Below are 24,893 nucleotides of genomic sequence, written 5' to 3'. Positions count from 1 at the left end.
TAGGTTCCTTAGAGAACAAGGCTGGGGAAATAATAATGGGGAACCAGGAAATGCCCTTGTCTATTGAGCCTTGGTGAGTTCCTGCAGTATATCTTGTAGATGGTACACACTGCTGCCACTGTGTGTCAGTGGTGGAGGGAGTGAATATTTGTGGATGTGGTGCCAATCAAACGGGCTGCTTTGCCCTGGATGGTGTCACGTTTCTTGAATGTTGTGGGAGCTTCACTCATTCAGGCAAGTGGAGCGTATTTCATCACACTCCTGAATTATGCCTTGTAGATGGTGGACAGGCTTTGTGGAGTCAGGAGGTGAGTTACTCACTGCATGATTCTTAGCCTCTGACCTGCTCTTATAGCCTCAGTATTTATACGGCTGGTCCAGTTCAGTTTCTGGTAAATGGCAATGCCCAGGATGTTGATAGTTAGGGATTCATGAATGATCTTCCTTCCATCATAAGGTCAGAAATGGGGATATTCGCTGACAATTGCACAATGTTCAGCACCATTCACGACTCCTTAGATATTGAAGTAGTCCATGTCCAAATGCAGCAAGACCTGGACAATATCCAGGCTTGGGCTGACATGTGGCAAATAACATTCATATAACACAAGTGCCAGGCAATCTAACTATCTAGAGAACCTAACAATCACCCCTTGATATTCAATGGCATTACCATTGCGGAATCCACCACGATCACCTGCCTGGGGGTTTCCATTGATCAGAAACTGAACTGGACTGGCCATATGACTACTGTGGCTAGAAGATCAGCTCAGAGGCTAGCAATCCTGTGGCGAGTAACTTCAGTATCTAAGGAGTCACAAATTGTGCTTGCAGCTTGTTGTTTCTGCCACCAAGGCGTTGTCAGACTGTCAACGCAGAGACAATTACATACATATAAACATATAAATTAGGGACAGAAGTCTGCACTGGAGTGCTTCTTCGAGCTGCATTAGAGTGCTTAAGTTGAAGTTTGGTGAGTGAAGGAGTTTGCTAGGAGGGAAAGAGGTGATCCTTTCATTTTCTACCATTCCTCAGAAAGAAGAGCAGCGGCCTTGGTAAGTGGGACCTGGTGAGTATTTCTACTGTCCCTAATATTCTCTAAACTAGAGGAAGTAAAAGTAAAGGGAGTAATTTGAGGGTAAGTCATGTCAGGGCAGCCTGGCTACGTAGAATGCTACTCCCGTGAGATGTGAGAAGTCAGGGTCACTTCCAACATCCAGGGCAACCATGTGTGCAGGAAGTGTCTCCAGCTCCAGCTAACCGAAATCCACATATCGGAGCTGGAGCTGTGTCTGGAGTCGCTGTGGAGCATCTGCAAGGATGAGATCTTCTGGATAGCATGTACATTGAGGTGGTCACACTACAGGCAAAGAATGCACAGGCAGAAAGGGAATGAGTGACTGTCAGACAGAGTAAAAGCACTAGGCAGGTAGTGCGGGAGATCCCGGGTCCATCTCCCTCCATAACAGATTTTTTGTTTTGGATACTGCTGAGGGGGATGGTTTTTCGGGGGAATGCAATGAGAGGATGATATGTTGCTTCCCTGTTGCCAAGGTCAAGGATGTCACTGAGAGGCTGTAGGACATTCTGAAGGGGGAGGATGAACAGCCAGAGTTCGTGGTCCATATCAGTACCAACGACATAGGTAAAAAGATGGATGTGGTCCTGAAAGCAGAACATAGGGAGCTGGGAAATAAATTTAACAAGCAGGATTTCAAAGTAGTAATCTCAAGAATACTCCTAGTGCCACGTGCCAGTGAGATCAGGAATAGGAGAATAGACCAGATGAATGCGTGGCTGAAGAGATGGTGTAGCATGGAGGGATTTAGATTCCTGAGGCATTTGGACCAATTCTGGGGAAGACGAGACCTGTACAAGCTGGACGGGTTGCACCCCAGCAGGACTTGGAACCAATATCCTCGCAAGGGTATTTGCTAGTGCTGTCGGGGAGAGTTTAAACTATAGCGGCAGGGAGATGGGAACCTAAGCGGGGAGACACAAGAGAGGGGAACAAAGATAGGAATGAAAGACAGAAAAGTAGAAAGCGGAAGTGGAAGGCAGAGCAAACAAGGGCTAGCAGCAAGTCGGGCCATTGTACAAAAAAAGGCGTGTAAAAATGTTAAAAAGATAAGTTTAAGGGCATTGTCTCTGAATGCATGGAGCATTTGCAATAAGATAGACGAATTAACAGCATAAATAGATGTAAATGGGTACAATATGATTGCGATTATGGAGACATGGCTGCAGAGCGACCAAGGCTGGGAATTGAATATCCAAAGATACTCGATACTTAGAAAGGACAGGCAAAAATGAAAAGCAGATGAGGTGGCTTTGTTAGTTACTCTGTCACATGAGTAGGGACACTGAGGGGAAAAGTTTCTTCCTACCTACCCGATCTATGCCCCTCATAATTTTGTACATCTCCTCAATCAGGTCCCCCTCAGCCTTCTCTGCTCTATGGAAAACAATCCCAGCTTATCTAGTCTCTTTTAAGGATGAAATCAGTGCAAGAGTGAGAGAGGATATTGGCTCAGAAAATCTAGATGTAGAGTCAGTCTTGGTGGAGCTAAGGGGCAACAAGGGGCAGAAAACATTAGTAGGAGTTGTCTATAGGCCTCCAAACAGCAGTAGTAAGGTAGGGGGTGGCATTAAACAGGACACTAGAGATGCATGTAACAAGGGTGGTACTGTAACCATGGGTGACTTTAACCTGCATGTAGACTGGGCAAACCAAATTGGTAATAATACTGTGGTGGATAAATTCCTGGAGTGCGTACAAGATGGCCTTTCAGACCAGTACGCCAAGGAACTAACTGGCGAACAGGCCATGATAGATTTGGTATTGTGCAATAAGAAGGGGTTAATTAAATACCTTGTCGTGTGGGGTCCTTTAGGGAACACTGACAATAACATGATAGAATTCTTCATTAGGATGGAAAGTGAAGTAGTCCAATCCGCAACTAGGGTCCTAAATCTAAACAATCTAAATGAAGGTATGAGACATGAGTTGGCTAAGATAGATTGGGAACTTCATTAAAATGCATGATGGTGGATAGGCAATGGCTAATATTTAAGGAATGCATATAGGCATTGTAACAGTTATACATTCCTTTCTGGTGCAAAAAAAAACAAGAATGTAAAAAGAAAAAGATTAGTGAAGCCAAATGTAGGTTCCTTACAGTCTGAATAGAGAACAAGGAAATGGCAGAGCAATCAAACAACTTTAGTCCTGCCTTCACAGAGGAAGACACAAATAACTTCTCAGAAATACTAGGGAACCGAGGGTCTAGTGAGAAGCAGGAATTGAAGGAAATTAGTATTACTAAAAAAAAGTGCTGGAGAAATTAATGGGACTGTAAGCTGATCAACCCCCAGGGCCTGATAATCTACATCTAAATATACTAAAGGAGGTGACCATGGGAACAGTGGATGCGTTGGTTGTCATCTTCCAAAATTCTGTAGATTCTGGAACAGTCCCAGCAGATTGGCGCATAGCAAATATAACCCTACTATTTAAAAAAGGAGGGAGGGAGAAAATAGGGAATTACAGACCAGTTAGCCCAACATCAGTTGTAGGAAAATGCTAGAGTCTATTATAAAGGATGTGATAACAGGACACTTAGGAAATATCGACGTGATTAGACAGCATGGATCTATGAAATAGAAATCATGTTTGACAAACCTACTGCAGTTTTTTGAGGACATAACTAGCAGAATAGATGAGGGAGAACCAGTGGATGTGGCATATTTGGATTTTCAGAAAGCTTTTGATAAAGTCCCACACAAGAGGTTAGTGTCAAAATTAACGCACATGAAATTGGTGGTAATATATTGGCATGGATTGAGAATTGGTTAGCAGGTAGGAAACAGAGTAGGAATAAATGGGTCTTTTTCAGAATGGCAGGCAGTGACTAGTGGGGTATTGCTGGGATCCAGTGTTTGGGCCCCAGCTATTCACAATGTATATCAATGATTTGAATGAGGGAACCAAATGTAATATTTCCAAGTTTGTTGACGCCACAAACCTTTGTGGGAATGCGAGTGGTGAGGAGGATGTTAAGAGGCTTCAAGGCAATTTAAACAAGTTGAGAGAGTGGGCAAATGCATTGCAGATGCAGTATAATGTGGATAAGTGTAAAGTTATTCACTTCGGTCGGAAAAACAGAAGGGCAGAGTATTATTTAAATGGTGATGGATTGGGAAATATGGATGTACAAAGGGACCTGGGTGTCCTTGTACGCCAGCCACTGAAAGCAAGTATGCAGGTGCAGGAAGCAGTTCAGAAGGCAAATGGTATGTTGGCCTTCATTGCAAGTGGACTTGAGTACAGGAGCAAGGGTGTCTTACTGCAGCTGTACAGGGCCTTGGTGAGACTATACCTGAAGTAATGTGTGCAGTTAGGTATATCCTTACCTAGGAAAGGATAAATTGCCATAGCGGGATTGCAACAAAGGTTCACCAAACTGACTCCTGGGATGGCAGGATTGTCACACGAGGAGAGATTGGGTCGACTAGGTCTGTGTTCACTGGAGTTTAGAAGAATGAGAGGGGATCTCATTGAAATGTATAAAATTCTGACAGGGCTGGACAGACTGGATGCAGGGATGATGTTTCCTCTGGCTGGGGTCACAGTCTCAAGATACAGGATGAGGAGAAACTTCTTCACTCAGAGGGTGGTGAACCTGCAGAATTCTCTACCACAGGGGCTGTGGAGGCCAAGTCACTGAATATATTTAAGATGGAAATAGATAAATTTCTGGACTCAAGGTGTCAAGGAGTATGAGGAGAGTGTGGGAGTATGGCATTGAGATAGAGGATCAGCCATGATCATATTGAATGGCGGAGTAGATTCGAAGGGCCAAATTACCTACTCCTGCTCCTATTTTCTATGTTTCTATGAGTAAGTCATTTGGCCCCTCGAGCCTGCTCCACCATTCAATAAGATCATGGCTGATCTGTCTGTGGCCTCAACTCCACATTCTGCCTACCCCCGTTAACCTTTGACTCCCTTGTTAGTCAAGAATCTATCTACCACTGCCTTAAAAATGTTTATTGACCCTGCTTCCACTGCTCTCTAGGGAAGAGGGTTCCAAAGATTCACAACTCTCTGAGAGACAATATTTTTCCTCATTGTCCATCTTGAATAGGAGACCCCTTATTTTTAAACTGTGTCCCCTAGTTCTAGTCTCTCCCACACTGGGAAACAGCCCTTCAGAATCCACCTTGTCAGGTCCCCTCAGGATCTTATATTTCAGTAAGATCACCTCTCAGTCTTCAAAACTCCAATTGGTACAGGCCTAGCCTGTCCAACCTTCTTCGTAAAATAACCCCCATCCTGGGTATCAGTCAAGTGAAACTTCTCAGAACTTCTTCTAACGCATTTATATCCTTTCTTAAATAAGGAGACCAAAATTGTACAGTACTCTAGGTGTGGTCTTAACTGTGCACTGTACAACTGTAGCAAAACGTCCCTGCTTTTATATTCCATTCCCCGTGCAGTAAATGACAACATTCCATTTGCCTTCCTAATCACTTGCTGTACCTGCATACTAACTTTTCTTGATTCGTGTACCAGGACACCCAGATCCCTCCGTACCTCAGAGTTCTGCAATCCCTCTCTATTTAAATAATATGCTGCTTTTCCATTCTTCCACCCAAAGTGGGCAAGTTCACATTTTCCCACATTATACTCCATCTGCCAAATTTTTGTCGATTCACTTAACCTATCTGTGTCCTTTTGCAGACTCCTTATGTCCTCTTCACAACTTACTTTCCTACCTAACTTTGTGTCATCAGCAAATTTAGCAACCATACATTCAGTCCTTTCCTCCAAGTCGTTGATATAAATTGTAAATAGTCGAGGCCCTTGCATTGATCCCTGCGGCACTCCACTCGTCACATCCTGCCAACACAAAAAAGACCCACTTATCCCTACTCTCTGTTTCCTGTTAGCTAAACAGCCCTCTATCCATGCTAATATGTTACCCCCCTACTCTATGAGCTCTTAGTTTGCATAGTAACCTTTGACGTGGCACCTTGTCAAGTGCCTTCTGGAAATCTAAGTACAGTACATCCACAGATTCCCCTTTATCCAGGATGCTTGTTACTGCCTCAAAGAACTCCACTAAATTAGTCAAACATGATTTCCCTTTCACAAAACCATTTGACTCTGCTTGATTGCATTGAGACTTTCTAAGTGCCCTGCTATAACCTCCTTAATAATAGATTCCAGCAACTTCCCTATGAATTGGAACGTGCATGTATGGTGACATTATAATGTTGTAGTATGACATCTCTGCTCAAACATGTGCCAACAATTATTGCCTTGCTGTATTCAAGGAAAGTCACTTCTAAGGAACCATCTTTCTCATAGCCAATTTTAACATGCTGGCATTGGTGTTAGCTGCATGAGACCTAAGATGTGGAAATACTGGCGAAAGACCACAAGGTTATCAAAATAATTACACCATGACCAGCCATTTGGCCCAGTTTAATTTACCCATGCAAGGAGATCCCAAACATCCCTCTTAGCCCCGACTCGCCCTGAACTCAGTTGTTTCTTCATGCAGGCTTCTTTCCTCTGATACTCTTTCTGGAAGTCAATATCACATGTTGAACCTTTCTAAGCATGCTGTTAGCTCTGGCTCAGTTGCTGGTACTTTCTCCTCTGAGTCAGAAGGTTGTGGGCTCAAGCCGCACACCAGAGACTGGAACATGTACCTGTGCAGACTGATGCTTCTAGTACATTATTTGAGGGAATGCTGCACTGTTGGAGATGCCATGGCTTGGACCAGATGTTCAACTCTATATGGCACCGTCTATTTCGAAGAAAGGCAGGAGAGTTATTCTTGGTGTCCTGGCCAATATTTATCCCTCAATCAACATCACAAAATCAGATTATCAAGCCAATATCACATTGCTATTTGAAGGAGCTTAGTGTGCACAAATTGGCTGCCATGTTTTTGACATTACATCAGTGACTTTAAAAATGCTTCATTGGCTCCAAAGCACTTTGAGACATCCTGTGATCATGAAAGGGGCTTTATAAATGTGAGTCTTTCTTTTAGCCAACATGGCTAATAAAAACAGATTATCTGGTCATTATCACATTGCTGTTTGTGGAGCTTGCTGTGGCCGCCACGATTCCTACTTTACAACGGTGACTACACTTCAAAAATACCTCAGTGGCTAAAAATCGCCGGGATATCCTGAGATAATGAATGCTGCTTTATAGATGCAAGTCTTTCTTTTTAAAAGCAGCTTAATGCACACATTATGCAGCATGCTATTACATCGTCCCAATGTCTCAGAGCACTTTGCACAGTGAGTCAGTTTTGGGATGCAATATTTTGTTTGTAATGCCACAGGCATTCTGTGCCAACTACATCCCACGGCCCATTTCTGTTTTTTTTGTGGTATTTGCTATAGGAGGAATATTGGCTCACAGTTCCAGGAAAATGCCTGCCTTTCTTTGAATTGTGCAGGGGAACCTTTCATTTCCACCTGAACAAGCAGATGGGACCCACAAGCTGCAGTTTGTCCTTCAGTACAGAGAGAAAAATACTTATATTTATATAACGCCGTATGTGACCCCAGGACATCCCAAAACGTTGCACATTCAATTAAATACTTCTGAAGTGTAGTTTGCTGCTGTAATGTAGGAAATGCAGCAGCTAATTTAAGGTCCCAAAAGTAACATTGCGATAATAACCAGATAATCTGTTTGATGATATTTGAGGGATAAATAGTGCCATGTTGGGGCTTTGGGTTAAAGTCTCATCCAACAGTGCTGCACTCTTTCAGTGGCACTGGAGTTTCAGCCTACACTTTTTTTTGCGCTTCTCTCTGGTGTGGGACTTGAATCCAAACCCTTCTGACTTGGAGGCTAGAATGGTACTCCCTGAGCCACAGGAATCAATGGGATGAAAATTGGGCAGTTTTGCAAGAGGAGGGTGATCTGTCTTGACAGGGTAATAGCCTAGGTGCCAAAGTTTAGAATTATCCTCACTCTCTCCCAATGCGCAGTAGTTTTTGTTCTTATTCAAGTTAATCTGTAGGGATTACCTTTGCACCATTATTTACCAGACGTTTCATTGGTGGTGCTCATTGGAGCAAAGCTTTAATAAAGGCAGTGCACCCTCTGTATTCCCTTCGTCCCTAGCTATATTCTTTAAGTGCTTCAACTCAAACCAGTAAGAATGCAGCAATGCTTATTTTATCACCTTTGTCTCCTTCCAGTTAAATTTCATCGGTATCACGGTGCCCAAAGATCATTGCTACATTCACTTCCTTGTCACTCATCATCAGTTTGCACCTGTTTGTATCAGCACTTCCAACCCACCCAAGCAGGTGAGTGAATCCCTCGGGGTACCAAACGCTTCTTACAGTTGAGTTCACTCATTGTTATCTAGTGCGAGGAAGTGCACATTTCACATTTGTATTTTAATTGAGTGCAGGTCATGTATTTGACTTTTGAATATTTCATTTGTACTGGATCAGATTAATTTGTAAATTCTGGAGGGAATGGTAATTAAATGTTGAAAACTTAACTGATTTTTTAAAAACAATATTTTTAACTATTTATCCTGGTTCCATTTTCCTCTCTCCCCTATCCTGTCTCTCCCTTGAAGACTCTGTTAATAAATGCAATGCCTGCTATGAAACTGTGTCATTTATGCTAAGAAGGCTCAGAGTTTGATTCCCAGGCTGTGTTGTTAGATTAACTGATGATACCTGCAATTGACCTCCATGCCCTGGTCTAGGGAGGGGAGCACCAGCCCCAGGATTCCTACTCTCAATCATTACTCAGTGACATTGATTTAGAGGTTCTAAACTAACAATTTGAACTAACAAGTTCAAATCCCACTATGGCAAGTTGTGATAGTGAATTCAAAATAAATCTGGCGACTCATTGGGATAGAAGCAGAAAACTAAAAGTCAAAACTTATGGATTGTGTTTTTAAAAAATCCCCGGGGACCTCTAATATACCTGAGGGAAGAGAGCTTATCACCCCTACCCGATCTGGCCTTGTGACTCTGTGGTGGATTGACTCTTAGTACCTTCTAACTTTGCTAACCCTCCAGGATTGCCCTGGAGTTTTCAGCAATTGAAGATTATTCTGTGGCAAAGCTCAAAAGAAAAACCAGAGGTGCGTTAAGAAAATTGTGGGTGGGGTTGGTGCTGTTGGGTTATTTTTTTCATTGAACATTTCAGCTTACTAGTTAAAAAATATAGAGGGGGAAGAATACACTCTAGTAATCAAGAATCCAACTAAGTCATAAAGAGCCTGTTCAGTTTCTAATTGGCATGGGAAGAATGGAATGCCATAGACATTTTGGGTAGCCCAATGGTGGGACCCTGGAAGACAGCGTAGAGGGAGGTTAGGACATTGTGTAAGAAATCCTTCAGGAACATGTCCAACTGAAGCTGGCATTCCTTGGGCCCTCTGGAATGGGTTATTGGGTCTCTAACAATTGGTGTGGCACTGTGTGTTCAGTCCCTTCCTTGTATCTCTCGCTCACCTCAGATTTACGAACTGTACAATGGTGGCTCGCTGCGAGTGATATATGACATCCAGATGGATTCTGTGAGAGAAGTTCAGGAGCAGAATTACAACCATCCCATCTTTCAGTGCCTGAACCCACGTGGAGAGATCAAGACGGGGATGACTGCTTACATTGAGTGGATTTTCTCGCCACTTGAGGCTCGATCTTATTTGGTATGTAACTACCCAGAGAAAGAAAGGCTTCCATTTAGCAACAATGTTTTTGGTCACATTCCAAAGCACTTTACAGCAAACTATGCACCTTTGAAGTGTTTTCACTGTTGTAATGTAAGAAATGTGGCAGCTAATTTGCACAGTAAGCTCCCACAAACAGCAATCTGATAATGACAATGTAATCAGCTTTAAGTGCACTAAGAATTCAGCCAAGACTTTGTGCACTTGAGCACACAACTTTCTGACTCAAAAGAGTGTTATTCATTGAGCTACAGCTCACACCACAGAATAAAAACTGAAACAGAAATACCTGGAAAAACTCAGCAGGTCTGGCAGCATTGGCGGAGAAGAGTACAGTTGACGTTTCGAGTCCTCATGACCCTTCAACAGAACTAAGTAAAATTAGGAAAGGGGTGAAATATAAGCTGGTTGAAGGGGGCGGGGTGGGGGGGGTTTGTTGGGACAAGCAGCCAGTGATAGGTGGAGATAACCAAAAGCTGTCACAGACAAAAGATCAAAGAGGTGTTGAAGGTGGTGATATTATCTAAAGGGATGTGCTAATTAAGAGTAGAAGACAGGACAGATAAGGTACAGATAGCTCTAGTGGGGGTGGGGGAATACAAAAAGGTAGAAATAAACAATGGTGGAAATACATTTAAAAATAATGGAAATAGGTGGGAAAAGAAAAAATCTATATAACTTATTGGAAAAAACAAAAAAGAGGGGGAAGAAACGGGAAGGGGGTGGGGATGGAGGAGAGAGTTTAAGATCTAAAATTGTTGAACTCAGTATTCAGTCCGGAAGGCTGTAAAGTGCCTAGTCGGAAGATGAGGTGCTGTTCCTCCAGTTTGCGTTGAGCTTCACTGGAACAATGCAGCAAGCCAAGGACAGACATGTGGGCAAGAGAGCAGGGTGGAGTGTTAAAATGGCAAGCGACAGACCGAAGGTGTTCTGCAAAGTGGTCACCCAGTCTGCGTTTGGTCTCTCCAATGTAGAGGAAACATTGTTTGTTTCTACTTTTTAGTATTCCTCACCCCGCTGCTGTCGAACACTCACACAAAGATGCTCGGCCTGACCCCGCCCCCACCCCCTTGGCCAAATGCTGCCTACATCACACCAGGCACCGCACAGTCTAACCTTCCATAGCACGGAGGCGCAAGCATGTGGAGCGCAGAGGACAGCAGATCGATCGGTGCCAACGCCACCTTGAAGCTCCCCTTCCAGCATCTCATCTCCCTAACTTTTGACATGTCCTGGAGTTCCAGCACTGCGCCCAGGTGCAGCTCCTCCAGATTGTCCCCAAAACAGTAATGTGGGTCTCAGTGTACCACATGCTGCGGGGGCAGAACCCATCTCTTCACCACCCTCTCAGGGTGACCTCAGCATGGGCAGTATCTGCTGGCCCACCCAGCGAAGGACACAGGTCGTCAATGATTCAATACAGTCACTACACTCAGATTTGAGGTGGGGGGGTGGCGCTGGGTGGAAAGCCTACCTGCTGGGTTAAGTGACCAGTGCCAACATGGTACTGACCCTTCCCGAGTGCAACAGGTCATTGAAGCACTTGCGACACTGGATCCAGATGCACCGCACCATGTCGCGGGAGCTCACCACCTCCGCCACCTCCTCCCAGGCACGTTTGGACATGTGGGGGGGGGTCTCCTCCTCCTGTCCTGGGGTATGAGGACCTCCTGGTCTGCTGCCACCTCCTCGAGGAGGGCAGCAAGGTAATCATTAGAAAAACGAGGGGCACAGTGCCCCCCTGCCCTACCCCCCTGCCTGGCCTGCTCACCAGCAGCGTTCTGGGAAGCCCTTCCACTGGCCGTGATTCACAGCCTTTAAAAGGCTGCAGCAACTTTTTAAAACAGGCTGCCCAGGTCGCCATTGGACCCGGTGGTCATTGCAGTCCCGCCACTGCCCGCCCACTCCCGCTGTCCTCGGGAGCCGTGATCTTAATTGATCCGCCCACGTAAAATGGTGGCGCAGACCCGATTGCGGGCGGCGACTGGGTCTGCGCCCGCTCCCGCTCCGCCCGCTAGGCCGAAAATTCTGCCCTAAAACTTGAGACCTGTGGAAATTTCAAAATCAATATTAAATTTATTTCAGGTGACACCAAAGGTGACAGGGTTGACAACCATGAGACCTGATTTTGACCTAAACTATCTGGTAGGAATGTGAAGTTAATGGAGCATAAAATCAGGTGCGGCGTAAAACTGGCACTTGGCTTGAATCCGGCCTATTCCTGCTCGGTGGGTTAGGTAAAATTGGGGCTCATAGTTTTGAGAAGGGATGCTTGCAACATTGAGATATTCCACTAGGGAAAAGCAGGCTAAGAGAAAATTTAATAGAGGATTTTAAAGTTGTAACAAGCATTTATTGAAAAGAGAATCAAGGCAGCATTTATATCATACAAAAGCAAAATACTGCAGGTACTGGAAATCTGAAATAACAGCAAAAAATGTTGGAAACATTTAGCAAGTCAACCAGCATATGTGAAGAGAAAAAGGGTTAACATTTCAGGTTGATGATTTATCTAGTGCTTTCCATCACCTTAACAAAAACTTGCATTTATATAGCACCTCTAATGTTGTAACATACCCAAAGGCACTTCGCAAGAGCCTTATCAAACAAAATTTTACACCGAGACACACAAAAATGTATTTGGACAGGTGACCAAAGCAGTAGGTTTAATGGAGCATCTCCTCGAGAGAGGTAGAGCGTTTTTTCAAACTTCCTTTATGGGATGTGGGCTTCGCTGGCTAGGCCAGCATTTATCGCCCAACCCTAATTGCCCTTGAGAAGGTGGTGGTGGGTTGCCTCCTTGATCCGAAGCAGTCCCTGTGGTGTAGGTACACCCACAGTGCTGCTAGGGAGGGAGTTCTAGGATTTTGACCCAGCGACTGTGAAGGAACGGCGATATATTTCCAAGTCAGGATGGTGAGTGGCTTGGAGGGGAAATTCCAAGTGGCAATGTTCCCATCTATCTGCTGCCCTTGGCCTTCTAGATGGTAGTGGTCGTGGGTTTTGAAGGTGCTGCCTAAGGAGCCTTGGTGAGTTGCTGCAGTGCATCCTGTAGATGGTACACACTGCTGCTACTGTGCATCGATGCTTGTGGTGTACAGGACATACCTGGGGGCCTGGGCAATTTTCCACATTGCCGGGTAGATGCTAGTGTTGTGGCTGTACTGGAAGAGCCTGGCTAGCGGCACAGCAAGTTCTGGAGCATTGCTTCAGTACTATTGCCGGAGTATTTTCGGGGCCCATAGCCTTTGCAGTATCCAGTGCCTTCAGTTATTCCTTGATATCACATGGAGTGAATCAAATTGGCTGAAGATCTACATCTGTGATGCTGGGGACCTGTGGAGGAGGTCAAGATGGATCATTCACTAGGCACTTCTGGCTGAAAATTGTTGCGAATGCTTCAGCCTTATTTTGTGCACTGATGTGCTGGGCTCCTCCATCATTGAGGATGGGGCTATTCTTCCAGTGACTTGTTTAATTGTCCATGACCATTCACAACTGGATGTGGCAGGACTGCAGAATTCAGATCTGATCCGTTGGTTTTGGAATCACTTAGCTCTGTCTATCACTTGCTGCACATGCTGTTTGGCATGCAAGTAGTCCTGTGTTGTAGCTTCACCAGGCTGACACCTCATTATTACGTATGGCTGGTGCTGCTCCTGGCATGCCCTCCTGCACTCTTCATTGAACCAGAGTTGATCCTCTGGCTGGTGGTAATGGTAGAGTGGAAGATATGCCAGGCCATGCAGTTACAGATTGTGATTGAGTACAATTGTGCTGCTGCTGCTGATGGCCCACAGCACCTCATGCATGCCCAGTCTTGCGTTGCTAGATTTGTTCGAAATCTATCCCATTTAGCACAGTGGTAGTGCCACACAACACGATGGAGGGTATCCTCAATGTGAAGACAGGACTTTGTCTCCTTAACAACTGTGTGGTAGTCATGCCGATATTGTCATGGTCAGATGTATCTGTGACAGGCAGGTTGGTGAGATGAGGTCAAGTATATTTTCTCCTCTTGTTGGTTCCCTCACCACCTGCTGCAGTCCCAGTCTAGCAGCTATGTCCTTTAGGACTCGGCCAGCTCGGTTAGTGATGGTGCTACCGAGCCACTCTTGGTGATGGACATTGAAGTCCCTTACCAAAATACATTCCGTGCCCTTGCCACCTCCAGTGCTTCCTCCAAGTGGTTTTCAACATGGGGCAGTACTGATTCATCAGCTGAGGGGGCGGCGGTATTTGGTAATCATCAGGAGGTTTCCTTGACCATGTTTGACCTGATGCCATGAAACCTCATGGGGGCCGAAGTCAATGTTGAGGGCTCCCAGCACAACTCCCTCCCGACTGTATACCACCGTGCTGCCACCTCTGCTGGGTGGGACAGGACATACCCAGGGACTGTGATAGTGGTGTATGGGACATGATATGTAAGGTATGATTCCGTGAGTATGATTTTGTCAGGCTGTTGCTTAACTAGTCTGTGCGACAGCTCTCCCAATTTTGGCACAAGCCCCCAGATGTTAAAAAGGAGGACTTTGCAGGGCTGATAGGGCTGAGTTTGCCATTGTCTTTTCCGGTGCCTAGGTCAATGCCGGTTTGTTTGTCTAGTTTCACTCTTTTTATTGACTTTTTATTCAGGGTATTCCCGAGATTAGGGCCCAGGCTGATATGAAGGCATGACCGCCGATGGCAGAACGATTAAAATCGGGGACTTGCAAGAGAACAGAATTGTGGAGCACAGAAATCTCAGAGATTTCCCAAGCTGGAGGATATTACAGAGATAGGCAAGGATGAGACCAGGGAGGCATCTTGAAATTTGAATTTCAAGATCAAGGCCTGATCAGACCTGTAGGTCTGTGAGCATAAGGGTGAACGTGGCTTTGTGCAAGTTAGGATAATGGCAGAAGAGGTTTGGATGAACTCAAGTTTATGGAGGGCGCAAGTGGGAGGCCATACAGAAGATTATTGGAATTAAAATAGTCGAATCTAGAGGTAAGAAAGGCAATTAATTTTGGTGTGCAGTTATAGGAGAACAAAGTCAAAATTTGTACATGTCAAGTAAGTCAGAGGTTTAGCAAACGGTGATTGAGATCTTATGAGGCTGGTAGAAATAGCAGAATGTTAGTAGAAAGGGCAGTTGAAATTTAATGTAAATAAGTACCAGATAATATATTTGGTAGAAAGAAAGCAAAGAATTAGAGTATACACTTAATGGAAAGACACCTGTAGGATCAAATATTCAATTTGTTGAAAGTTTAAGTGCAGATAGATAATGCTGTGAAAAGGCCAGAAGAATCTTGTGCTTTATAAATATGTGGGTCGAGTAAAGAAGTAATGATAAATTTATCCAAATCATCGGTTAGGCCACTGTGTACATTTCATCGGAAAAATATTAACTTCCACCCTACAGCACTCCTTCACTGTTGCATTAACAGTGTCTTTGTGGATTTGTGTTCAAGATTCTGGAGTATGTTATAGCATAGCCGATGGTAAATGCTGCATTGTTCAAATCCCAAAGGGAAACTTGAAACAACTGCCACAACCAGATTTTCAATTAGTGTAAATTTCGAGATGCATGCCTTGAATTCAATAGTAATAAGACCACTAACTCTTACGGGTTTTTACAAAACTAGATTAAACATTTATTAACAAGAAAAATGATTTTTAAGCACATACATATGCCTACAAATTGCTACTATAGTAACTTCTAAATCCCCTACTTAATCTGACTCCCAGTTACACTTTCATTAAGGCACATAGGCAAGGATTTTCCCCTTGTTGGATGGGGGCAGGTGGGAGCGGTCGGGATGCCGACTGCCACCCACGATTGGGTCCGGACTGCAATTTCACGCTGGTGGGCCGATTAAAGCCCCCAGCGTTAAACGCGTGCTTCAGCGTTCAACGCTGCCTGTGTGGTGGGGGGAGGGGGGGCAAGAGTGCAAGTTCGCGTATGTGCAAGTTCACACAGAGCTGCCTCAGGGAGATGAAAAGTTTTGACAATTAAAAGTAAAGATTTTTAAAATGTTAAAAAACATGTCCCTGCTCATGTGACTCTGTCCCATGACTCTGTCCCATGACTCTGTCACATGAGCAGGGACATGCCAGAATTTTTTTTTAGCAATAGAGCGAAACCTCACTGTGGATGAGGTTTCGCAAACATTGCAGAGGCCGCCTGGCCTTCTCACCTGCCTGCCAACTGTAAGGTTGGACAGGCAGCAAAAAAATTTAAATCACTTGGATTTAAAAGGCCTTAATAGGCCTTTTCATTGTCGGCGGGCGTGCTGCCAACTCCCGTACGCGCCCGCTGACTGAAATATCTTGCGCCATTTTATGCTTGAGTGGGTCGGGCACGTGCCCGCTCAACAAAAAATCCTGCCCATAGATTTTAAAAGACCCAGGCAAGGTGACACACAATACCCTGAATCAACTGAATTCAAAGTGAGTTTTCTTAACTCCAGTTCTTTGAAGACAGCAGCTTGAGGCTTAAATGCTGAAGGTTTTTCACACTTGTTAGATCTTAAAAATGCCTACCCTTACACACAGCCTTCGCTGCTTTATACATATTTTCCCCTTTGAATGCAAATTCCCATTGTTTCACTATGTCTTTGGACTTTACCTTTCTGATAATAAAAATCTCTCATAGCACTAAGTTTTACCAGTAATCTTTGGGATAAATAAACACCCTGGGCAGAATCTTCTGGCTGGCGTGCGGGTGACGGAGCCCGCACGCCAGCGCTTAAAATGTCGTGCGAGCGTCCCGACGTCAGCACACGGCATTGCGATATTTCGGTCGGCAGGCGCGCTATGCCAGCCTTTCAGCGATCTCCCTGAGGCAGTACTTTGCCTCGGGGAGATGTGCGCTCTTTCACGCGCTTGTGCAAAAGAGCGCACTCTGACAGTTGGGGAATCCCTCCCCCCCAGCACAGGAAGCGCATAGCACTTCCCGTCGGGTCGGCTGGGTGGGCCTTAATTGGCCCGCCTACTTAAAATGGCGGCGGGGCCCGTTTCGGTGGCGGCGATCGGCTGCCCGACCGTTGCTACTGAGCCGGTGGGGCCCACCCGCCCATCAAGGGCAAAATTCTGCCCCCTGTTTCTGAACTCCACCTGGCTAGGTGTAATATTTCACTCCCTCTTTTGAAAACAATCTAGACTGGTTTATTTAAAAATGCAAATGTCCTTTTACACCTTACACTCTAAACTTCCCCCATGTTTACATCAAAGCCTTCAGCTCACACACACACACATACACACACACACACTACAATAAATTCCAATAACATTATTAAATCTTCCTGACAAGTGGGACTTGAACCCTCAATCTCCTGCCCACTGAGGCAAGAGCGATACCTGCTGAGCCAAAGCTGCTCTTATTCAGAGCTTGTTTTCGCCATCAGATCCTGATATTATTATCTTACATGTGAAGAGATATCACCCTATGATGTTAAATCTATCAAGATATTGGGGCTGAACTTGCGCGGAGTGGCAAACAGAGTCGGAGCCACTCCGCTCCTACTTTCTTACCTACCAATCCTATTGATCGTTTCTTGCCCAACCATCCGACTCAGGCCAGGCGAGAACTTTGCAGGACAGTGCACTCCAGGGCCTTCTGTTGAGGGCTTCAGAGTCGGACACAAGGAGGCCACCCCCTCTTTTTTGTGGCACTGGCTGTCATAAATCTGGTAAGTTTAAAGGCCCAGCCACTTTCAAAGCCAGGGAGAAGGTAGGTTTGTAAGTGTTTAGAGTTGGTTGTGGGTGAGGAGAGGGAGTGGGTGGCGTTGGACAGTCGGGTGGGGGGGAGTGGGCAGTTGGGTGCGGTAGTGGTTGGCCAGTTGAGGGTTGGGGGAAGGTCAGGCAGTCGGCAGGAGAGTGGGTTGGGTCAGGTTGGGCCTGGGTATGGGCAGTCAGGGGCTGAGGGGAGTCCCCTAGGGGTTTGGGGAGGTTGCAGGGAGTCCCGTGGGTGGCAGGTTTATGTGGGTCAGTACAATAGTTAACCAGAAGCTAGAAGTAGTTTTAATTCTTCTAACTTTTTCTGGTAACACAGTCAGAACCATCAGAAGTTTGCAATTTAAATCACATTTTGGATGGTTCCCAGTGCAGGTCAATTGCCCATTGGAGGTTTGCACTTCCCAGGCAATTGCCATGCAATCCTTACCTCTGGGAACTTCCGGGGGGGTTCCTCAGTGCATCCTTGGGGTAGACCCCAGTTACACTGCCCTGGAGCTTGGAAGTTATAGCCCATTGGCTCGTATTTTGCTACTAATTACTGTGAGGCTATCAGCACCTGCCGTTATTACAGGGTAAAACTGACAGCAACATCTAAAGTCTACACATGCACAGTTAAATAAAACTCGAGTTGCTGTCAATTACACCCTATTCTTCCACAGACTGTGCTTTTGCAGTCTTCGCCAATGGAATTTGCATACAAATCATTGTAATGGCATGAATCTAGGATAATAATCTACTAGTTTTGCATTTAAAATAGATGAAGTTAGGACTTGCAGAATCAAGAATAACTGATTGTTTAAATGGTGTGATAAGTGATAATTATAGCTAGACAACCTCTCTAGTACTAGAAAAACTAATTTTACAAACGTGGAGTCTCATTCCCTCAAGAAAATTAATGTTGCAGGTTTTTAAGAAAAATAAAATTTAAAACAATTTTACAAAATTCTGTTGCTCTCCTTTATGTCTCTGCCTTAATCCCATATGAATGACCCAATCTTTATTGTACTTCCTGAACAATGATTTAAATGTAATTTATATTTCCTGTTTTTTACTTCCTACTTTGCAGTCTGCATTTCTCAGTGAGGATTCTTCAGTTTGATAGATTGAAGAGCCTCCCTGCTGCTTGCCCTCTTCACAGACGCTGCATTGGATTAGGCGCTCGGAAACTAGAAATCTTTACTTACAAGCCCGTGAACAGTGAAAGCCGAGCCATTACATGGCATTGAAAACTTAAAGATATTGGGAGCAACCTTATGAATATGAGTGCCAGGAGGGGGCATTTCCTATCAGGAGCACATTTAATAAGGCAATTTATAACTTGCTCCATGAGAAGAGAAAATCAGGATCATGGGGTAACTGGTGGAAAGGTTAGAATATGGAACTTGCCACTACAGGGAGTCGTTGAGGCCAATAGCATGGACACATTTAAGGGGAAGCTAAGATAAGCACATGAGGGAGAAAAGAATGGAAGAATGTGCTGATATGATGAGATGAATTAGGAAGGAGGCTTGTGTGGAGCATAAACACCAGCACAGACCAACTGGGCCGAATGGCCTGTTTCTGTGTTGTAAAATTCTACCTAATTCAAGTCTGTAATTTCAAGAGTTCTGGCACATGTCCAACATGTGCTTTGGGTGGGTGAAGGTCACGCTAGAAGCAAGCATTCATAATATGAATCCAATTATAATCATCCTGGTAGTCCATTATGTGATGATAAAAAGATAACCAGAAATGTTGGAAATATGAAATGATAAAAGATAAATACTGGAAATAATCAGAGAAGTAAACAGTTTAACATTTTGTGAGGCAACCCCCCCACCCCCGACCCCGACCCCCGACCCCAACATTAGGACCAAGTTTTGCTGATGGGCAACACCCTAAACATCAAACTCTCTTTCCCTTTATGTTGGTGATTGACTCATATGTTCATGTGTATGTCTTCTGTGTTATGCGGTGTTTGAGTAAAATTTCAATTACTCATTGACCATTGTAGCTCACTCTGAGACTGTGGGTTATCAACTTCACTTCTTGAATCGGAAATCATTTTTGGTTTTGCATGTTTTCAAATTAATTGGATTTCTATACTCTTTTCTCCAGGTGAACGTCCCCATTCATATCCTTGGTGGTGACTCTGCCTTGGTGACCTTCACAGGTATTGGGTACGACAAGCGGGTCCTAGGCAGCTGTGCCTCTTTCAATGACCCATCTTCATACTTTGGAGCTCCGGCTGTTCAGCGAGCACCAGTCCTTGGGCAGGTGAGAGTCGGATTGATTATCGGACCATATGGTTTAACTCTTTAATTTCAAGGACCTCTTAAACCCCTTTGTGATGTTTGGATTTGTTCCTGTCACTTGTAAATACAGTAAAAAAAAATAACTGCACAAAATTTGTCAGGAAAATAGCAGCATGTTTAATGCCACCTGCTAGTTATGAGTGCAGAAATAGCCCAGCAATTTACAGCGAGGAAGAGATATGCCATAAGTTTGGATACAAAGTTGTTGGACAATTGACGTTGCTTTGTTGTGTTATAAAAGTGGCAACTGAATCCCAAAGTCCCTGGGAATCTCCAACAAATTGCTGCTTTCACACATTAATTGCCTGCTAATCTTATCCCAGAAAGTTAGAATTGGTACTTAGTGCAAGAACCATTTTAATGACAACATTTATATTCCTGAAATGCTAGTCAACTTTTCCAGCCCTGAAAAGGAACAATTAAAACTTCAGAGTTTTGCTCCTGCGTAGCACATTGTTCCAAGTGATTTTAAATTTTTTCCATTACTTTTCGTTTTAGTCTCTTTTCTGCCTCTTAATCCATTCTTTCTTTTCCTGTTTTTATTTCTTTCTGTAACTGAATTAACAAATCCACCCTATTTCCTTCTCCGCCGTTCCTGTTTTTTTCTTAACCCTTACATCTCACTGGTTAAGGAGACAGGCTTTTGGGCCTATCATTTACTGGTCCCATTTGTCCCAAGATCCTCACCACATTGTTATCAGCTTTAACTCTCCGACATTTTGTGCCACAAATTTTTTTCGAGCTGCAGGGTAAGGAAAAGAATCTTAACAAGCGGAGCATGTCACAAGATTTTCCGCTCCAGAAAATTCTGCACCATCATGTACTTATTCAGCCTTGGCTAAAGTCCATAGCTCTCTCGCATATTGTTAGAACTAAGAACTGGGGACAAAGTGCATTACTCAGACTTCAAGTGATATCATCATAAACATGCTGGAGCTTTACAGTGGTGCAAGATTGATATGGATGAAGAACACTTTGCTCATTCACTCAGAAAGAACCTCCAGTCCCCAAATTAGGAGGAGATTTGTTTTGAACATAAAGGGCACCAAAGACCAGATAGACTGAATGGCCTGTTTCTGTGCTGTAGAGTTAATGTAGACCAGGTAAATCGCAGAACCGACTGTTTCTTAAAGCTGCATTTGCTCCCAACATGGTGCATGCACAGTTGTACCGATGTGGCATCATTGCAAGTGACAGGTTTAATTTTCTGGTGATGTCTGTGTGCACCACACTCCTGACTTTTACGCTTGATGCGGGAGCGCTATTGCTAGGTCCACCCGCAATCGGCTCCTGACCCCGATTTCACTGGCTAGCCAATTAATGGCCGGCCAACATGAAACATGCTGAGACTGGCTCAGCATTACCAGTGGGGGCAGGAGGAGTGTGGCGCTGGGTCCAATGAGGTTCTGTGGGGCCGGGGGGGGGGGGTTTTAAAAGTGGACAGGGAGCTCCCTGAAGGCTGCCAACTGGTGGTCAAAAGCCTCAGGGAGCTGTGTGTGAATCTGTCAGTACCTGGAAAGATATTGTCTGTCGAAGCAGTAATTATGGCTTCAGGACCAGCATGCCATTCTGGGTGGGAAGGCAATGACCGTGGGCACTCTGCTCCCTGTTTTTCCATTGAATGCCTACATGTTCTTCTGGAGGCAATGATTGCTCGGCAGAATATATTGAATCTGTGGGACGGTAAGAGGAGGTGACTTCACCAAACCAAGAAGGCATGGACAGAGATGACTGCCCAGGTGAGCCATGATGTTGTGTGCCACACTTGGTTGCAGTGCAGGATAAGGTTCAGTGACTTTCTGCACCCTGCCAGGGTGAGTGCTGAGTCTAAAAGCCTGACGGAGAGAAGTCCGCATGACTCTTCAGCAGAACTAAGGGAAAATAGAAAAGGGGTGAAATATAAGCTGGTTTAAGAGGGGCGTCAAATGTGCCAAATGACACATACCCTGTGCTTTGAGAGACTGAAAACTGTGCCTGGTTGGCTTGGATGTATGCAAGGGTAAGGCGTGCCAATGTGATGGGCACCTGCACCTGTGTCTATTGGGGTTGGTGGGTGGATGGGGGTTGCTGGTCCGGTCGGGTATGTACCTTGCTTGTCATGCTTTCTAACCTTAATTAGCACATTCCTTTAGATAATATCACCACCTTCAACATCTCTTTGTCCTTTTGTCTGTGACATCTTTTGGTTATCTCCACCTATCACTGGCCCTCTATCCAGCTGTCTTGTCCCACCCCCCCTTAAACCAGCTTATATTTCACCCCTTTTCTATTTTTCCTTAGTTCTGTTGAAGGGTCATACGGACTCGAAACGTTAACTGTGCTCCTCTCCGCAGATGCTGCCAGACCTACTGAGTTTTTCCAGGTATTTTTGTTTTTGTTTTGAGTACTGAGTCTGTTTGGATGACTGTGTATAGATGCCTTAGTGGGTGGCAGGACTTGCTGGCGCTTACGGGTATGGAACGCAGAGTGCCAAATGACACATACCCTGTGCTTTGAGAGACTGAAAACTGTGCCTGGTTGGCTTGGATGTATGCAAGGGTAAGGCGTGCCAATGTGATGGGCACCTGCACTTGTGTCTATTGGGGTTGGTGGGTGGACGGGGGTTGCTGGTCCGGTCGGGTATGTAGAGGAGTGACTCATGAAAGCACTTTTGTTCCTACGGGAGAAGAGGAGTCATAATGCTCAGGAGTGAGGATGAACGGATGGAGGTGTGGTCAACCTCATTTTGATGCAGGCGGAGGAGGAAGCTCTGGAGATAGACCGCAAGCCTGGAGCCAGCTCCACAGGTCGCGGAGGGGCAAGGGTCATGAAAGATGGGAAGAGTCCAGTGGACAGGAGAGATATTGAGGAAGGGTATAAAAGATGTCAGACAGTGGCATTTGCAATGAGATGCTTAAACAAATAGTCTCTGTTGCTCAACCATTCACAATGTCTCTGCAAGGGAGTTGTCCATTGTGAGAAGCAATCAGAGTGCATCGCTGTGACTTCGTAATGACATTTCCTCTTCCTCCTTAGATGTGCCAACTCACAACACCAGGCAGACCCCGAGGACCCTCCTTTGACCTCCAAGGAGGAGCCACTCACAGGGCACCCACATCACACCCTCTCTCTGCACCAAGCACCAGTGCAGACATGGGCACATCAATGGGAATTAGCGTGTCAGATCAGATGGTAACTGCACAGTAATGAGGGCACATCACACTCGCCTGAGGAGCTGGCAGAGGCAGAGAGTCCAGAGAGCACCGGCAGCCAGAGGATTGCTGGAGACCAGGATAATGCTGAGTCCGAGGCAGATGATGAGCCTCTGGAGTTGTCCAGGTGCTGGATGTCCAGTGGGATGCACGGGAGGATCTGGCAGAGATCCCTGAGGGTCTGCGTGCCATGGTCTCTGTCTTGGAGGAGTCCATGCGGAGTGTGATTACTGCATTGAGCCAGAGCTCTGAACGTACAGCCTCCTCCATAGAGAGAGAATGGCAACTTATGGAGAGGCAGCTCCAGGAACTCAATCAGGGTTTCTGGGATTGCGTTCAGACCTGCAAGCCCTCATACTGGCATTGACCTCAGCAGGTCACTGCAAGTGTGATAACTGAATGAGGACTATCAGGGACCTTGTTATCTTTAAAGAGGTGCTAATATCCTCTGTGGTGGCCGACAATCAAATTCCCAAAGAAATGCACCAACCCACTTTGCATTCCTAAGGCAGAGCTCCAGCCAATGAAGACGGTATGTCTGCAAAGGACAAAAGGGACCCTGACTCCTCTATTAAATACCTCAAGATTCCAGACCTGGAAAAATACAACCTTTGTCCAACACTCAGGAGAAGAAGTGGGAGGTATGTCACATGACCACCCCCAAATTACTAGAAACTGTAATATTGCCATGTGGAACTGAACCCAGGCAGTCTATCAATCTATCTATTTTATCATCTAACAAGTAATAGCAGAACGAGCTTTGTTCAAGTGAAGTGCCTGGACCTCATCTATACTGTGAACTACTGGAACATTGGAACTTCTGTATCTGCGCCTTCAAGATGCTCTGCTAGCTGCCTGTCCATCGATGGTGAGCAGGGAGGTTCAAGCCAACCTCATGTTGGTGCAAGGGCTGCAGCTCACATCTGTAATCTCATCTGTGCTGTGGATGATGGCAGCAGCTCCTCCACTCCTCTGCCTGTGGCTGTCACATCTGATGACACCAGAATGACTGAGTAGCGCCCAGCAATGGCGCTGGACTCTCCTGCCCAGACAGGGTCTGCAAAGGCTCTGCCGGTCAAAGAAAGGTCACCAAGGTCATCAAAGCCGACAGAGCATCAGAGTCAGCAGGCTGTCTCCAATCCAGCTGCCAGCAAGGGGGTGGGGCGCCAAGACATAACACTTGCAAACGGAATTTTAAGTCAGTATGATCACAAAAGGGCTTGTCAGGTGTGATTTATGTTTCTTTGGCACATGTGCTCTGGTTCATTTGTATATGTGGCTTCATTATAAAAATGTCTCATTTGTGTTAGTGTGCTTCATGCTTTGGAAAAGGAATAGTTTTGGGAGTCGCATGTGACACAGAGGAAGGGACGCAAATTTTATTTCAGAGGTTGGACTTTGACTTAAGGATTACAGAATTGTCTCATCAGGAAAGATCATTAAGGTGGCACTACCCTTGCCATCGCCTTGACTCCTTGCATTGGATGCCTAGCTGAAAGTTCTCAGAATCAAGGCCTCCCTGGTCCACCCTGCCTCCCATAGAGGTCCTCACACTAGCCTCAGACTCCTCACCCAGGAGCTCCTCTGACTCCTCAGACCCAGCACTTCGGTCATCTTCTGTGGCATGTGGAGCAGGATCGCTGTCTTTGTCTTCCAATTTGTTCCCCCTTGACAGAGCTAGATTGTGTAGAGTGCAGCAGACAACGACAATAAGTGAGACACACTCTGGAGGATATTGAAGTGCTCCCCTGATTGGTCCAGACAGCGGAACCTCATCTTGAGCAGCCCAGTGGTCACCTCAATTACCGCCCTTGAAGAGGCATGACTTTGATTGTACCTCTCCTCCACTTCTGTCCTTGGGTGTCTGACTAATGTCATGAGCCTTTTCAGAGGATGCCCTGTGTCTCCCAGGAGCCAAACATCCAACTGAGCTGGAGTGGCGA

At 45.3% G+C, this 24,893-nt stretch overlaps 2 protein-coding genes across 2 annotated transcripts in view; one reads left to right on the top strand and one right to left on the bottom strand.

Annotated features, from left to right (window-relative positions):
* The window catches only part of LOC144686882 (tubulin alpha-1D chain), a 917,839-nt gene that overhangs the window by 592,255 nt on the left and 300,691 nt on the right, over positions 1 to 24,893 (bottom strand). The window lies entirely within an intron of this gene.
* Positions 1 to 24,893, top strand: part of cfap65 (cilia and flagella associated protein 65) — a 152,032-nt gene that overhangs the window by 77,042 nt on the left and 50,097 nt on the right. The window contains exons 21-23 of the mRNA XM_078552783.1: positions 8,239 to 8,349; positions 9,528 to 9,719; positions 19,563 to 19,721. Coding sequence (XP_078408909.1) covers positions 8,239 to 8,349; positions 9,528 to 9,719; positions 19,563 to 19,721 — 462 coding nt within the window. The remainder of the gene's footprint in view (positions 1 to 8,238; positions 8,350 to 9,527; positions 9,720 to 19,562; positions 19,722 to 24,893) is intronic.

This window comes from Cetorhinus maximus, chromosome 11 (assembly GCF_964194155.1).
Source record: "Cetorhinus maximus chromosome 11, sCetMax3.hap1.1, whole genome shotgun sequence".
Taxonomy (NCBI): Eukaryota; Metazoa; Chordata; class Chondrichthyes; order Lamniformes; family Cetorhinidae; genus Cetorhinus; species Cetorhinus maximus.
This window is presented reverse-complemented; position numbering and strand designations above follow the sequence as displayed.